Genomic DNA, 16,677 nt, shown 5'->3' with positions numbered 1-16,677 from the left:
ATTTGAGTATTTATTTATCGTTCAGAGCCCAATACATTGTCAATGAGAAACTGTTTCAGTCCGTTAGGTAGGTACTCCTGAAAGGAGCGCGCTACAATGTAGATCTGTGTTCATGCTCTGAATTTCATTCAAAAGACTTCAACGCGCAACGAATGGGTAATATAAATATTTAAACTCTCATTCCACAAGGGTATACACCAATGTTTCCTTTAAGGACATAACAAAAGTAAAAATCCGGACAAAATTACATGCATAACTACATTTCTTAATATCGGACACAAACAATAAAAACTTATCGACGAAAATAAAATTACAAGAAATTATTTTTGGGTCTTATAAAAAGTAAATAGGAAAACCGCTTATTTAACATTTTTTGCAGCTGCGATCTATAGGTAGGTGGGATTTCATCGGAAAATGTAAGAAAAAACGCGCCTCGACCACTTGGCGTTTCGAAGTAGAACGAAGTAGGTCGACGCGCTCGGCCACCTTCGGCGGAGATCGGTGGGGCTCGTGCACGATCGGCGGCGGCGCCCGCGCACATTACAACGAGACTTCGCCCCGGCTACAGTCGCGTTACGTCTCGGAAAATTCTCCCAAAACAAAACGTCACGGGAACCGCTCTATACTCAAACGCGCGTGCCGAAATGGACTGAAGTCGTTTACACTAACCAAAATAAAAGTTTTCAAGTTTTTCTCACGAACTGCTCAGTGACTTGTGCCGAACTGTTTAGACGAAAACATGTTGTGGGAGTCTGGTTTTCTTGAGGAGTCAGATACGGTATGTTTTTTCTGATATTTTAATATTGGAATTAATCATGTGTTGGTCCGTGTGTTTTTTAGTTATGAAACGCAGCCGGTTGCGCGCACACAATCACAGTTTATCGACTGTGTGTGTATGGGGCTGAGCGTGTGTGTGTCAACTTTCTAGTTTTCGCTCGACGCTCCGCGTATATTTGCATAAAACGTGAACGGTTTTTCATAATATAAAACACATGGAAACGTTTAAAATGTATTTTGCTTTGTAAATATTCATTGCGCATCTTCGCTGATGTGACTGAATTTGGAATCGCTTCGTATTATGCTAAGTATATTTTACTTTGTTTACTTTGACGATCCATCGGCTTGTGAGCTTGGGCAAGGTGCCTAAAATGATCCACGAGGAAAATGTTTAGTCGGCTGCAATGTTTTAGGCACCTTACGTTCAGAGAACATGCTTTTATTTATCTCTTTTAAGCGTACGTGTCGAATAGTTTTAGGTAATGATATAATAAACCAGAATGACGATACCTAATACAGTTTACCATTAAAAAGGAATTGAGCCGACTAATGATCCAATCAACCTGTCTGATAAATAATTAAAGGCTTAATAGCGCTTGGGAAAAAAAAGGACGCAAGCGCAGAGTTATAAAAAGCGATGATGTAAACTTCAACTGGTTGGACTTTTAACTAAATGATTTTAATACGAACAAACAAGTTTGCGATATTCTCATGTTTAAATATATGTATAAAGATTGTTTTTTCTTTATTTCAATCATATATGTAAAAGAGATAGCAGAGTAAAAGTTGTTTTAGAAAGAGTGAGATGGACAACTTTTATACATACCTATGTTTGCTACACTTCTTTGAAAATACTAAAATAATTAGATTTTTGAATGAAAATCACATCATGTTTGAATGAAGACAGTTCCTTGGCTTTAGTCTAGGGTTTTTTTTACACTTTGTTTATAATAATATGACGTAAGTATACAAACTCTTAAACACACGCATTCATGGCTTCAATAAATAAGATGAGATTGAGTCTTATTTGTACCGTTTTAAGGTTTAAGTCCGACGGTATGTTGAAGCAGGTGGTGTAAATGGTACCTACGTTACTACACCTACGGTCGATTTCCATTTGGTCACACCCATGTTCGACGTAGAGATAAAAACGTCTTAAAAATCTAGTTGATATTTAAAAATCTACTTATAGTTTTACAAATATAATCTGCAAAAAGCAATATTGCAATTTGATATTTGCGCATTAATATGCGCACTTACTTTTATAAGTAAGTGTGCAATGTCAAATAGTCTCTCTTCTATCGTGTGGGTTGTGAGGTGGAGTTGGTACCTCATCTACTCTGGTGTCAGGGTTACTATAGAGCCGCCAAAGGCCCCTGACATGGCTTATGTAACGACTACTTACTTACATCAGTAAGTAGTAACCGGGACCAACGGGTTAACGCGCCTTCCGAAACACGGGTCATCTTACCGACTGATCACCAGATTGTCCGAAAGTAAGAAGACAAATAGTAATATTTATTTTTTAGGTGAATTGTTATCATGACCGGCACTTAACCTAATGCGACCGTGTTAGAGTTAGAAGCACCTTCCTTTACACAAATCTTCTCTCTTTGATCGGATAAAGAGCACGGAGCGTGTTTTATTGACTCAACCGCGGGTTATTACACAAACACTTACTGGACACCCAAATTTAGTTGAAAACCTTGTTTCCTATATTGATCTGATTGGGAATCTAACACCCAACTGGGAACCTCTGATTTGGTGCGGTCGAATTTGCTTACGTTCCGTTCAGAATCAGCACATGCGCCGCTTGTGCGCAGCGCGCATTCTAAACACGATACAGTAACAGTTTGGTGCGCAACTTTAGCGCAGCTCGTCATAGAAATCACAAGCGGCCCGCGAACAGGAGCCGTATTTCTGAATCGTTCGTTTTCGATTCGCATGCGAAAGTATATACCCATTTCAGGTATTATATTAGAAGTTGTCACTTGCAACATAAGACAGGTATATATTTTCGCACGAACAAAAATACAGTTTGCGAGCTTTTCGCATGTAGACGCATTTACACAATATAAACCGAAGTGTTCACATCGTAGAAAAGTACTACGCTATAATTAAAAAGCAATGTGACATTGGCGTGTGCGTGGCTACACTTCATTACCCTGGCAGTTATTCTGGCTTTCCAGAGGAAATCATTGAGTTGCAGTAACGTTGAGTGCGCACCCTAATAACTACTCGATGCCGCTTTTATGAATGGCGGTTGATTAGGAGTTTAGGAAGTTAGTTGAACTTATTGAATGTTCAGTTGTAACTGTATATAATATTGAAATAATATTGATAGTAATAAAGATTTTTAATTTTTATTTAGAATCTGTATTGTGCAGGTGTTTCCTACACGGGTTGGAAAGTCAGGGGGAGGAGGGGGTAGAAAGGCCACATCAAAGCAATTCGACATTTGTTAACATTTCGCACTTACATTTATATGCGCAAATGTCAAATTGCAATTTTCTTTATATGAATTGTTTCGATGTGGCCTTTTTAACCCCCAAGACAGGCAGCAGCGTCTGTAAAAAATCGGACCTGTCAAATCTTCAGGATAGATAAGCGGACCTCGTGAAAAACGGGATAACGTTGTGGAGATGATGATGATTCAGAAGATCCCATTGCCAGACAAATGCTATAATAATGAACAAGAGACTTTCGAAGTTATTAACGATAGTATCAATTATAGATTTTTTTTTCATTTTAATTTTATTTGAATTTCTTGTTCATTAATAAATTATTATTATTAAATATTAAATTATTAAATTAATATGAAAAAAATCTATAATTGATACTATCGTTAATAACTTCCGACTTCGATCATGTCAAAGTTAAATCGTGTTTAAAAAACCTACGTGGTTAGTCGGACCTTGACTGGTCTGGTACTTGCATTGTTTTGAAAATAAATCGACAATTGAATCGAATAGAAATAGCTATATAGGTACTTAGTACTTTTTTGTTAACCAGTTGAATTGTAGATTGGCTTCGGTTACTATTTACCTATCTACTACTTGGCGTTGAGTTGTTATTTAAATAGGTTATTGGCTACTTGACAGTTTTCTGATAAGTATTTTAAAAATTACACGCTTATTAAATTTTATACCTCTTAAAATGTTTATTTTCTCGAAAAAGTTTTATATGATAGAAAAAAACGAATTTTTCTTAATTAATTTCAAATTTTGCGCGAAAACGGTGTTCGCGTGACATTTTGCCCAGTGACGTCACATTTCAATAAACAAAGAAACTGTCAAACAGTAAAACATGATGATTAGTTTGTGTGATGTGACGTCACACGAAGCTCAATCATGGCTGCCCGTGTTTCGAGTCCTGTAATACACAGATAAAAACGCATTCTTATTTTATAAAAAAAATATTTAAAAATAGTCAATAAAAAAGAATCTATTGGATAATTATCATTAAATTATAAACTACCATAAGTACACAGGACAAAAGCATAGACTCACAATTTATTACAGATGCTTGTAAATAAGTGCCATAACTCCAGGTCCACATCTCTGTGTAGGCTGAGATAGTAATTGACGTGAACAAAAAAGTAGGTATTACTATTTCAATATTCTCTTGCTATTGATTTTACTTTTTTGAATGTTATATTATTATTTTATCATAACTATTAAACATTGTATCATAACTATTATTTTTAAAATGATCACAGTTGGTGTCATAAATTAAGAGCCAAAAATAAGACGTAATTCGAACGTAGAGCCAGAGCTTGCTAACAAAAAAATCGAAGCTTTGACTCGGAAGCATTCTTCTCAAGGTCTTGTCTGAGGTAATTATTATTTACAGACTTAAACTACTTTACTCTATATGTAAATTACAAAATGAACTTTAGACCAACTGACATAAGAGTACAAGTTCCTTAAGATTTTGTACGGTTTTTGTCACGTTTTGTAGGTGATTGAAATGCACAAATTTGTTCAGTGAACTGCTTTTTTTTACAAATTAATGTCCATTTTGTATTTCGTGTCTGTGTCTAATTTGTTACATACAAGTTTTTTATGAACTGCATGATTTAACACAGTGTTTTTGTCAAATTAGTTATTAACTTGTCATGTTCTATAATTATGTTTTCTATGGTCATTTAGATTTCTATCTTTAGATTTCTATTTTGAGTGAACACCTGGCTTTAAAAGTATTTATTGTACAGAGGTACTTAAATATTTAATTGAATGCAAATCTCCGAAACAAATAAAAATGACAATTACTACCCAAAATCAAATAATGTTGTAAAAAAGATTACCTGATACAAAATATTTATTTCTAAAATAAACTTACAGCGATACAACGTTTAGTAATGAATTTTTGTTTTAAGTACATATAATCATTCGTGCCATAAGAAAATATAAGTATTTCTTCCTATTACTTTCTTTAATACTAGAAGCGTTTAATAAATAAAAAAGTCCATTCATCAAACTATAAATAGATATAAAAATATAGATACAAAATCAAATAGCTCCAATTCTAAAAAACAAAAACGATCCCTTATAATCCCTTACAAGTTTTCCTGCCTTGCGTAACCATTTCTACAAGATTGGTCAAAGTACCGTTATGAAGTCTCGAGTGGTTTTTGACTGCGTATACCTATATAAACACAGGATACAAACTACATAGGTACATTCAATATACCAGTTCAGGTTATATAGTCACGAGAAATGTGCCACAACCCATTTCATAAGAACACCCATGGAAGTAAGTCTTAGCATATTTTTTTTACATATTTTATGGCTTTTTTGATTATTTTTCTCGGAAGCGTTTGTTAATAAATGGCTTTTAAAAAAAATTAAAAGTAAAGATGTAAAATAACTGAGCTTATGTTTCAAATTCTGCGATATTTATTTCTCATTTTGAAAAAGTGTATTTTAGTGTATTTAGTATAGCACCACTTAGTATTTAAATGTGATATTTACATGCATTTAATGTATTTTTTCCCACTTTAAGCCTAAGGGCTGCAAGATGTTTCTCATTAACAAGTATCTCAAATTATCCATTCAAAGCACTGGGAAAGTCGGCATGAATTCCGTCATTAGGATACCAAGCAAAGTGGTAGGAATGTTAGACATGGAGTGGACATAGTTTGTGCCCTTCTAAAATAGTTCTTAGTCAAGTTCTTTTCATAGGTCTACATGAAATTATCTGCTTTATAGTTGATTATCACGTTTTACGCATGCTAAAATATTTTACTAAAACGTATTCATATTAACGAAATGGTCACGAATTCTGAATAAGTATAATGCCTAGCAAACCTTTGACAAACGCAAACATTCTTGGGTAAACTACATTTTTCTAAAACTAAGCATTCTTAGAAATATTTTCCAATTTCACAACATTTTTCAAGAACAAAAATTGTGAATAGCCACTGTTTGCGTACGATTTTCACTTTTGAATTGGGGTCGAGGACGCGGCGAGTTTCTGAACTGTTACGTGAATCAGAAGACCAATTCGCATAATATTTTGACATACATTCACTTAATAACCGACAGGTTTTAAGCTACACTGCTTGCTTGCTTCAAGTATCGCTGTGTTACAATCTTAACAGGGAAATAATGTCATGCCAATACTATAAATAGGACGGTAAAAATGTTACTTACGCGAAAGACAGCATTTTACGCTCATGTTCTACGATTAGGGAATGAATGAATACGTACTAACTGTTTATAAAGCAAATGTTTACAATGTCTACGATATTTTTTTAGTTATACTACGCTAATGATGGTAATAGGCGCACACCCTATTAGATGGGATTTAAACATAGCTGGCGAGGTATAGGTGTATATAATGGGGGATATAAGCGTCATGCTATGTTACGTTTATGTGTTCCTACGATATTGCTAGTCATCATCATCATCATCACCAGCCCATTAACGTCCCCACTGCAGGGGCACGGGCCTTCCCTATGGATGGATAGGGAGATCGGGTCTTAAACCACCACGCGGGCCCAGTGTGGATTGGTGGTTATAAGCACGGAGGAGCTCGAGATGAAAACTTTTTTTTTTGTGGTCACCCATCCTATGACCGGCCTTTGCGAAAGTTGCTTAACTTCAACAATCGCAGACCGAGCGCGTTTACCGCTGCGCCACCGATTTCCTAAGATATTGCTAGTAAATTGTTTAAAGCGAAGGTAAAATCTACATAAGATCAAGTTGAATAACTGTTTTAGAGTCTGCGATTTTTCGAGTAGAGGTTTCTAAGTTTCTAAACTACTTTTAAGCAATAAAACCTAAAACGAATTTGGGTAGCTCTTCGTTTTAGATCGAAATAAATCTAGACTTCAATGTTTTGTAAGCCAATGCTGCCATCTTATTAAGTAATTAAAAGATTTCAGAAGGAGGTAAATACCCAATAACTAAACATGTCAGGTATCTATTGTAAGATGTCGAATCTAAACGTAATAATAATAAGAAACCACGTCAACAGTTAAATATTCACTTGGCGTCGTCTGATTCATCAAGTTGCGAAAGCCTTGCCTTAGCTGTAGCAGGAAAATGTGAAAGAAATATTTTTGCTCAACCATTTGGACTGCCCAATTGAGAAACTATGACTCAAAACGTAATTAGACGCGCATTTTGAAAGATTTCGCCATCTTGGGGAAGTTCTTCTATCGTGTGGCTTGTGAAATGGAATGGAAACCTCAGCAACCCTGGTTACTATTGAGCCGTCAAAGGCCTCTGACAAGGCTCTTGTAACGATTACGTACTTACATCAGTAAGCAGTGACCGGGGACCAATGATTTGACGTGCTTTGCCAAGCACGGATCATCTTGCTTTGGGACGTTGCTATGCTGTGACAATCATTCTTGTAATAGCATCAATATAAATTCACGACTATATCCCAATTGGGGTAGTCAGATGTACATTTATCGCAAGATGGACTAAGTACCTACCCACACAGTTTTCTTGTTGGACCAACATGACAGGTGGTGAGCCGTATACAATGATATAGCCAACTGTGTTAGTGAAAACTGCACTTAAGCTAGATTAATAACTCATTGCTGCAAGTTCGGGACCGATGTCAAACACCACTATCTCCCTAGCATTATTCCGTTTTTCACAGGGTCCACTTACCTAACCTGAAGATTCGACAGGTCCGGTTTTTATGTAATATGTAGACATATTTATATCGCGCCTGTATCCCTAATGGGCCGGTTAGAATCACAAGACACCAGTTCGAAGACAACTTCCTGTCGCATTCGGTATTGAAGTCCTAAAATGGTCGTGGTGTGATGACTCTGACCATAGTTTACGAGTATCATATGATATGATAATAATCAAACATTATAATAAGCACTGAGACCGCTTTTTGAAAGCTGTCCTTTATGTCATCTATCTAAATAAGTATCTATAAATAAGTCAAATGCGCATTTATTTATTTATTGTACACTTAGAGTCATTATTTAATCAATTATTATTATCAATAACATGGCTTTGTTTAATATCTCCTATTGTAAAAGTTGATAATGATGATTTATATACCTAGGTATTAAGATTATAGGAATAACAAAGTGGCTGATAAGAGTGTTGCGGTGTGAAAGGTATAGTGACAAGCATTAAGGATGGTGTTAATAAACTAATCTCAGCTTTGATACTGCTCTCAAGATTATGTTAATGTTACGGTTCTTATATAAAAACAGGGACTTGAGCATGGTCTTGAGGGCAGTCTCAGCTGAGATAAGTTTATTAATACCACACTAAGAAAGGGACACTTAGATGTAAGATTACTATATAAAATATCTCTTAGTAAGTAAAAATAGTTAAAGGCGTGAACTCAAATAAAAAAAATACAAATATACTTTATTGCACACAACATATAACACAAGTTTTACACACACATGGACGAAAGATACAGTACCATCTGACGGCCTTATTGCTAAGCAGCAATTTCTTCCAGGCAACCAGTGGAAAAAAAAACATTATTAGCAATTTTAAAAATCTATATTCATTTGAAAGTGTAGCCACTGAATGTAGGTTTTAGGCATGTAAAAAGCCGCACCGATTTACCGTGAAGTGCGAACGAGACATAAACGCTGCCCTCTCTCCTTTCTTAGAGGCTTACGGCCTTTAAAACTGAAGTAAGACCCAGACGCAGTGGGTAGGTAACATTGGTGCGGGGGGTTAGTTTCCGTTCTACACGTATTATTATTTTTTATTCTATGGCCTCGTCAAAAAGGATTGTTTTTGTGCGTCTCTATTTGTCCAAAAATCATATGGTTTTGTTATTGTCAATAACATAAAGAATCTTTTGGTAAAAATTATCGCTTCCACCGAAAAATATGGCACGACCTCGCTAATTTTCTTTATAAATATTGGAAAATTTGTTTTGATTTTATACAAAATGGGTTTTTCTATGAAATGGCTTTTTTGGGTTTTTGGGTTGGGTGCAGTTTGAGCGGTAACTTATGTTTTGCCACTTGTCTGGAAAGTAGTTCTTTCGCCTCATGAACGGGAATAACAAAATGAATGAAACACAAAAAATGCGACGTCTCGCTATAAAGAATAACATCCATTAAATGTTATCTGAAAAAAAAAAATGCTGACCCCATGAGCGGTTACCTTCTTACCTTTTGCCCCGCAGTACTCTGTCTGACGCGAGTGGGACGGTACCCAGAATAGTCTATTTCACAGCTGTACTAGGACTCTTGTCCTGCGCCTCTGAATAGTACTGACAGATATTACTGGTGCCAGGTTTCAGGTTACAGTCCCTGAGAATCATGTGTTTGAAATATGTTTTACAATTTTTTTGTCTCAATTTAGGTTAGGTACTAGTAAAATATTTTGTAATGTGTACTTAATCTACTTATAGACATGAGGTTTGCACTTCACTCCCTCTGATTATAACAGAAAGCATGTTCTCAATAATGGACGTAATACCATATAATAATTATATCCATACTAATCTTATGAATGGGAAAGTGTACGTGTGTGTCCGTTTGTTTGTTTGTCCGTCTTTCACGGCAAAACGGAGCAACGAATTCATATGATTTTTTAAGTGGAGATAGATGAAACTATGGAAACTGACATTGGCTTTTGCCACTTTTTAACCCCCCCCCCACTTCCCTTAAATGGGGAACGGTGGTGTGAATGCGATGTGATTAACGCGATCGAAGGTGCAGGCAAAAGGTAGTACTATTTATTAATCCAATTGTAAAATATAAATTATGCCTATGTGACTAAAATTTTGCTATTGGATAGCATATTTACAAGCGTAACCAAAGTTTACTTACAAACTGTCTACAAGAAACAGTATGAAATCGAAGTTATATGCATGTATTGAAATAAATCGATCGACTATCGATTATGTGCGCAAACGCCGCCCAATCGCGGCGGTGAAAGGGAATCGCTTACGTCACTATAGTTATGTGAACCAACCTAAGAGCCTTGTAAATCATAGTACAATAATTGTTGTAGGTACTTAGCGTAATGGACAATCGCTTTATTTATTTATTTTATTTTCTTCAGGGAGCTAACAGCTTCAATTGCAAATAAATACAAAGATAGTTAGCAGAAGGCCAATTAAAAGCTTCCACATATCAAAAAGAAATAACAAAGAAAGTTCTTACGTCTCAAACTTAGAACAAACCATAATAAAAATAGGCAAAAAAACGCTGCATTGAACATTTAAGTGTACTAAATTATACCTACGTGTAGGTAAAAATAGGCAACCATATTCATTTTTGTGCGCGCTGGCGCTAATTTATATTTATTTTAAACTAGCTCTATCTCATTCTTACGCTTAATATAAGCGAATGACACTATTTTTAGAGTTGGCAATCGAAAATAACATTATTTTTTATAAAGTCCAACCAATAATAATGCCATAAATTTGAAATTCAATTCAAGTTACTAAATTAGAGGTGTTAAAACTAACTTAAGACTTTGCCTATATTTTTTCTTTTTTATTATTTTAAATTAAAAAAATAACAATACAACATATTTATAAACAATTTACACAATAAGACACGACACTGTGCTATTTACTACTAAACTACTAAAACTGTCTAATGCGAGCCCAAAGGTGCCCATTACACTAGACGCATTGTATTGTATTACCTATATTGGGTGTGGGTGGAAGATGTAATTGAGCCTGTGTGTAATAAAAAGATTCATCATTTATACCCAAAAACAAAGATGCATATGTCTGTTATCCATGAAATTAGAAGGTTAAACGAAGGAAAATCTGTACAGCGCCATCTATATTGTTTTTGAGGAACGTAGTCTCGAAAGTCCTTCATTGAGGTAGTCGGAGGTACATCCATAATCAACTTAGTACCCACACCTCACTGAGCTTTCTGTTAGGCGAAGTACAGTTATTATATTTAATAATATCAATTTATCTTTGCAAGCACCTTAATAAAATAGTATGTGTTACTAAAATGATTCCTGAACATAAATAAAGATTGCAAGTTTAAATAAAAAACCTGTCCATCAAAATATACGTAGCGAATTATAAAAAAAAACCTGCCTCCGTAGCCAATCGCATTCATTTAAATAAATATTTAAAATTATGACAACTGTAATCTAAGCATACTTTTTCATGACGCGTTCTTCATTTAAAAACATTTTTTATCACGATGGCAAATTGAAATACCAGTATTCGACCAGTTATAGCGATTTACATTTTTATTTAAATTCCAAATGCGATGGTGTCGTTTTTGCATGGAAAAGTTTTTAATGTTTTTTTTTTTATAATTATCAATTTTTGTCGAAATTTTCCATGGCTTCCAATATTAAAGTTAGGTTTAAGCGTTTCATTCACAACTTTTATTTGCTCACTTGTTAAGCTTTTTTTATGTATTTGTGCTACTTATGTAAGTTACTTTAATGGCTTTTTAATTTCATTAAACAACTAAAATCGCGATAAATGGCTCTGTGTCTTCAGAATATATCCCAAAGCGATATACACAAATTAAAACATAAATTCTAGCGAAATAAATCACACCGCCATAGCAACTTAAATAACAATGAGCAGCCATCTTGGTTTAGTGGCGGGAAAACCGAAGGCCTTGGCAACCGGTTCCGCTACACGAGATCCACGATCGAGCCTTAACGTCGGCTACATGCGCGAGCGCAAGCCTCCACGTAGTTCACGTTTTGAAATGCTTTATACATGGCGAAAAAACGTAATCAAGCCAAATAATTTAAGTATCTAAGGTCATCTTTACTTAATGACGTATAATAATTTTATGAAAACAATGATTTTGTTTCACAATCAATTGATTCAAGCCCACTACCGAAACAAAGGACGTTGAGATAGGGTCCTTAGACTTAAATACCGTGTTGCTGTAAGCTGTCTCCTGGCTTGTAGCCTACACAAATAGGGATCCAAGTATCAGTTGCTTCTGTGTCTGTCTAGGATTATAATTTCAGGTAGCGCAACATAATTCGTAACTACGCATGTGACACTAATTCTTCATCCAAAGTTGATTAAGTCTGCTTAATTACAGCAAAAACCAGATTACATAGATAATTAGCAGAACTTGATTACTGTGATAACTATCGTTTGTTTATGGATTCACCTGTAAGTATATTCGTCGATGACTTAACGACATGGCTATCAAAATCACGCGCATGTGATAAAATTATGACTATCGAGAACATTTTCAAGATAAACAACTAGTCAAAACGCATTTTTTTACTGTATAAGGAAAAGAACAACTCAGCGCCAAGATAATAATTATCGATAAGATAATGATAAACTCGAGAACTTTGCTCTTTGCCGATAACTTCATAGCGATAAGAGCTCTCTATGTAATAAATTACGTTTTGTGCAAAAAAAATGCGTACTAGTGCCTTGGCTTTGTAACTGTGAGCATTTCTGTAGCTTTTTTTTATGAAAGTTGGATTACAGTGAAAGTTACAATGACGCCCCAGTGGGAGTATGAAACTTTCAGCGACGGATACAACTGTGATTTTATGGTAAATAGCTGAAAGTATTTTATATATTTTACCAATAACAGTTTACAGTTTGACCTTTTATAAACTAGACAAAGGGATAAAATAATTATTATTTGCAGCTTCATAATCATACAATATATAAACATAATAATTAAATTATATTTTGTTTCTTTATTTATAGTTGTAGGTATTGTACGTATTTTTCACAAGGAATTGCCGCTAATTCTGAGAATGAAATGGGCGCCATGCGCCATCTAGTAACAATCTTCGGTATACTATTAAAGTACTGATTTTAATTTTAGAACTTCAAGGTAGCCAACCAAAAAATTATGAAAGATTCCAATGAAAGGTCCTTCTAAAGTATGTCCGTAGTGAATTGACATAATAACGAAAACTTTGGCGTTTTAATAAAAAAAAATAAGTAGGTGTAATGAACGTCTTTCTTTCTTTGTTGTTTCTACGCAATCAGTAAGTCGATAAATAGATTATATTTTAGTATAATAATAGTGTCGACAAAAATCCTGCCTAATAGATGTGCGCAGTACTAAAGAAAACACTTTTTTTCTATACAACCAGTCAGTAATCGATTGAGTACAATCGTCCTTTGATTGTTATGTGTCGCCGCGCGTGGGCCGACGGCTTTATGAATGGGTTTTCGTAATGACATAAAGCAGACAATGTGTTAGTCAGCCGGCAATTCCACTTACATAATGTATTGACAATGACTATATATAGATTCATATGCAGATTAGTTCGTTGTTGGCTTATGGACACTAGCGTCGCCGGCGCCGCTGAATTTCAACATAAGTACCACAAAACATAAGCTCACGACGATAACCTCTGACTACCCCAATTGGGATATAGTCGGTGTGGTGGTATAGGAGATGTGAACTAAATACTCATAACTCACTGAGCTTTCTGTTAGACCAACGTGATAGCTGGTGAGAGATGTATCGCCGTCTATAATGGTCGAGCCAATGTGTTAGAATTGAATTTCAAATTATCTTCATTCGTAAATTCAAAAATGCCGGGTTTTATTAATGATTTATACTTTTTAAATAATCACCCCTGGCTGAGTGTCTGATAGCTTACATAGAACTTGTCTGGTAGACAGAAACTAGCACCTACTCGGGTTATCAGACACTTCCAGAAAAAGCTATCAATCTAATTATTAGCAAGCGGTATATCTGACGTGCTCAGCGGTGAAGGAAAACATCGTGAGGAAACCCTCATTGCCGAGAAATTTTCGGAGGTATGTGACCTAACCTATATTGGGCTGGTTTTCCATTCGCGGGTTGGAAGCTCACACAGGCAGTCGCTTCTGTAAAAAAACGGACCTGTCAAATATTCAGGTTAGGTAAGCGGACCCTGTGAAAAACGGGATAATGAGAGGGAGATGATAAAATGAATGTAGATAATTAGAAGCAAGTTTATTTATTTATTTTCAAGTTGCTTTGGTCGTAACTTACCTACCACTGTTTACACGCTGTAGACTGACCCGGCTAAATGTTATCCAAATCTCATGACTTAAAAACACACACGACTTTCCATGTTTTTGTGTCAAAATGTCAATTGATTTTTTTTTAATTTAAAGTGCAAAAAAATCGACCAAATTACCTCTATATCTATGTCATCAAGAACAGGAGGTTAACACGAATAAATTATCGTATTATAAGTAATATAAGTTAAGTCACGAAGTAAATAACTAATCACGTTTTCCCACGCTTATGAAACGTGCGTCAATTGGCAAGCATGTACGCGTACGCCATATGTGGACGCACCTTCCTATGTGATTGCTATTATTAACGTTATGAATAAAGCGGCGCAGACGCAGCCTGGTTACATCACTTATCAATCGACCAATCACAATTCCAAGAAAATGCATGAAAATTCTCAGAAACAAATCCTCGTCCAACATATTCTATTTTGGCAACTGTCTTTGACCTCGTTAAAGAAACTATTTATTGCATTTTAATGACGCCGATAATTTTAAACAGTTCTATGTTTAGGAAGCTTAAACACCTTCCAAAATAAGCGGATATTAATTAATTTCTTATTAGCCCAGCTGAGAGTACGCAATGGAAATATTCAAAATTACAATATATTAATTTTCTATTTATATAGACGTCATAGGTATGTAATTAAGTGCATGTTGACGTGAGTAACACTTGTTCCGAGGTTCTATTGGGTTCTATATTAGTTTAGGAGCGTACTTCCCGTCGTGACGTGCGTTCATTGAGGCAAAGGCTTCGTGCGCGCGCTGCGGGCTCAGTGGCTGAGTGATCTACCGAGCATACGCACGCTAACATGGACCGAAAAAAACAAACGTTTCATTTGAACTCAGAACTGTTCGGATTCTAAACTTAAAGCACTTGCAAAAAGCCTTGGGCGGCCGGCCGGCGAAACATAACCTCAACACTGATATGGACTTAAACACGGTGCAACAAGGCTTTGACATTTGCAGTTGATTGTGTGAGTGAAGTTAAACTTTTGTTATTGTACAGTGACATTTCAGTTCAAATGGATTACTGGCAGTACCAAGTGAGTTGATCTGTTAAGTTAGGTAAGAAGAGTGGATTGGATTGCGCTCGTGGTTGGAATCCAATGATACCATTTCGGGCCGCGAGTTTATTGACCTCAGCATTGTTGCCATTTGAGAAATTTACGTTGTTAACATTGAGGGATTGTCATTCGCCTTGTCAGTCTTTGTAGAAGTGGTCATTACATTGAAGAAGGTTCTAGCATCTTACATCTCACACATGAGTAACAGCAATAGATACGATGTAATATGAAACCTTGTCCCGCACCCTGACTACATGTTTGGTAAATAAGTTACGACTTATAACAACTTCACCTAATTGACAAGTAGACCACCTGAAGCCAAACTAGCAGTAACAGTCTAATCTAAAGTATATAGCAATAAAAATACCCGACAATTTGTGGATTCGTCTCTTTCGACAACAGTTTAATTGACTGTTAATGTCGTGGGAATACCGAAACCTAACAGGTTTTATTTGAAGCTATTAAAGAAGATTACCACTATACAAGTCAACAATGTCACTGATTTAATCATGTTTTTCTATTGAATGATACTAGTTCAGGACTACAACTTGTTTATAACTCCTTAGAAATCAGGTTTCTTGCTAAATCGTTTTTCATTCAATCGTATGTAGATTTTTCAGCGTCATTGGTTTTACCTACAATTAATTCAATGTTTTTGATCACATTGGATTCAACATCAAGCTCAAATTCGTTGAATAACTATATCGGATCGGACCACTTAGCTTAAACATTTCTAGTAGCTATTATTATTTGTGGGGTTGCAGGTACAGTAGTTTCCAAAAATATAACGTGCTTCTGTCAGTTTTGTCGCTAACCCAAACTAATGGGCAATTTAAGTTTATCTGCCGCAGACATCTGTACGAGACTAGTGTTCTTTATAGTTGGTTTATGCAAAATTTTGGCTCGCTATAAGCCTTTTAATGGACCATTTCATGGACCTCGTGTCACGGCTTTGTTGGAAAATAGCTTTATTTATTTTTTGTTCTTTTGTGATCTTTTATGACTATATTGTCTCCAGAAGAACCTTGTTGTAATATAACCCCTGGCTTTCACGACTTTTTTGGGATGATAAACCGCTAAACACGTTTACATGGTTTGTCTTTAGTTTTAGTTGAGCAGCGAGAAACTAAAACCGTTTAAGTATTATGTCGGTGATTGTTCAATAAAAATAGCTCCTTGTATTAGTTATTTCAACACGTCTTAAGTTGCTTGAGAGAACTCGTGAAAACCCCAAGGTCTCACCGAAAATGTAACAGGAGGCTGCAATTTGTGTAGTCACGCTGCCGGTACGCATGCGTCTTACTCCACTATCCAACACAATGAAGTGACGTCAAGCTCTTTTTTTCGGACAATTAAAAACTTCCTTGATCATTGGCCTTTGAAT

At 35.6% G+C, this 16,677-nt stretch overlaps 1 protein-coding gene across 4 annotated transcripts in view; it reads left to right on the top strand.

The window, feature by feature from the left end:
• Positions 1-531: 531 nt before the first annotated feature.
• The window catches only part of LOC126366266 (DNA-binding protein D-ETS-4-like), a 28,332-nt gene continuing 12,186 nt past the window's right edge, over positions 532-16,677 (top strand). Inside the window, exon 1 of one of the 4 annotated variants that reach the window (XM_050009338.1) lies at positions 532-778. In XM_050009338.1, the coding sequence (XP_049865295.1) occupies positions 740-778 (39 nt within the window). In that variant the 5' untranslated portion in view covers positions 532-739. Of the gene's footprint in view, positions 779-12,605; positions 12,753-14,999; positions 15,273-16,677 lie in introns of those variants that run through there. The other 3 variants (XM_050009337.1, XM_050009340.1, XM_050009339.1) reach the window with 3 other exon arrangements.

Source organism: Pectinophora gossypiella, chromosome 4 (genome assembly GCF_024362695.1).
Source record: "Pectinophora gossypiella chromosome 4, ilPecGoss1.1, whole genome shotgun sequence".
In the NCBI taxonomy this organism is placed as follows: Eukaryota; Metazoa; Arthropoda; class Insecta; order Lepidoptera; family Gelechiidae; genus Pectinophora; species Pectinophora gossypiella.
The sequence above is the reverse complement of the archived record's forward strand: the minus strand, read 5'-3'. Positions and strand labels throughout refer to the sequence as shown.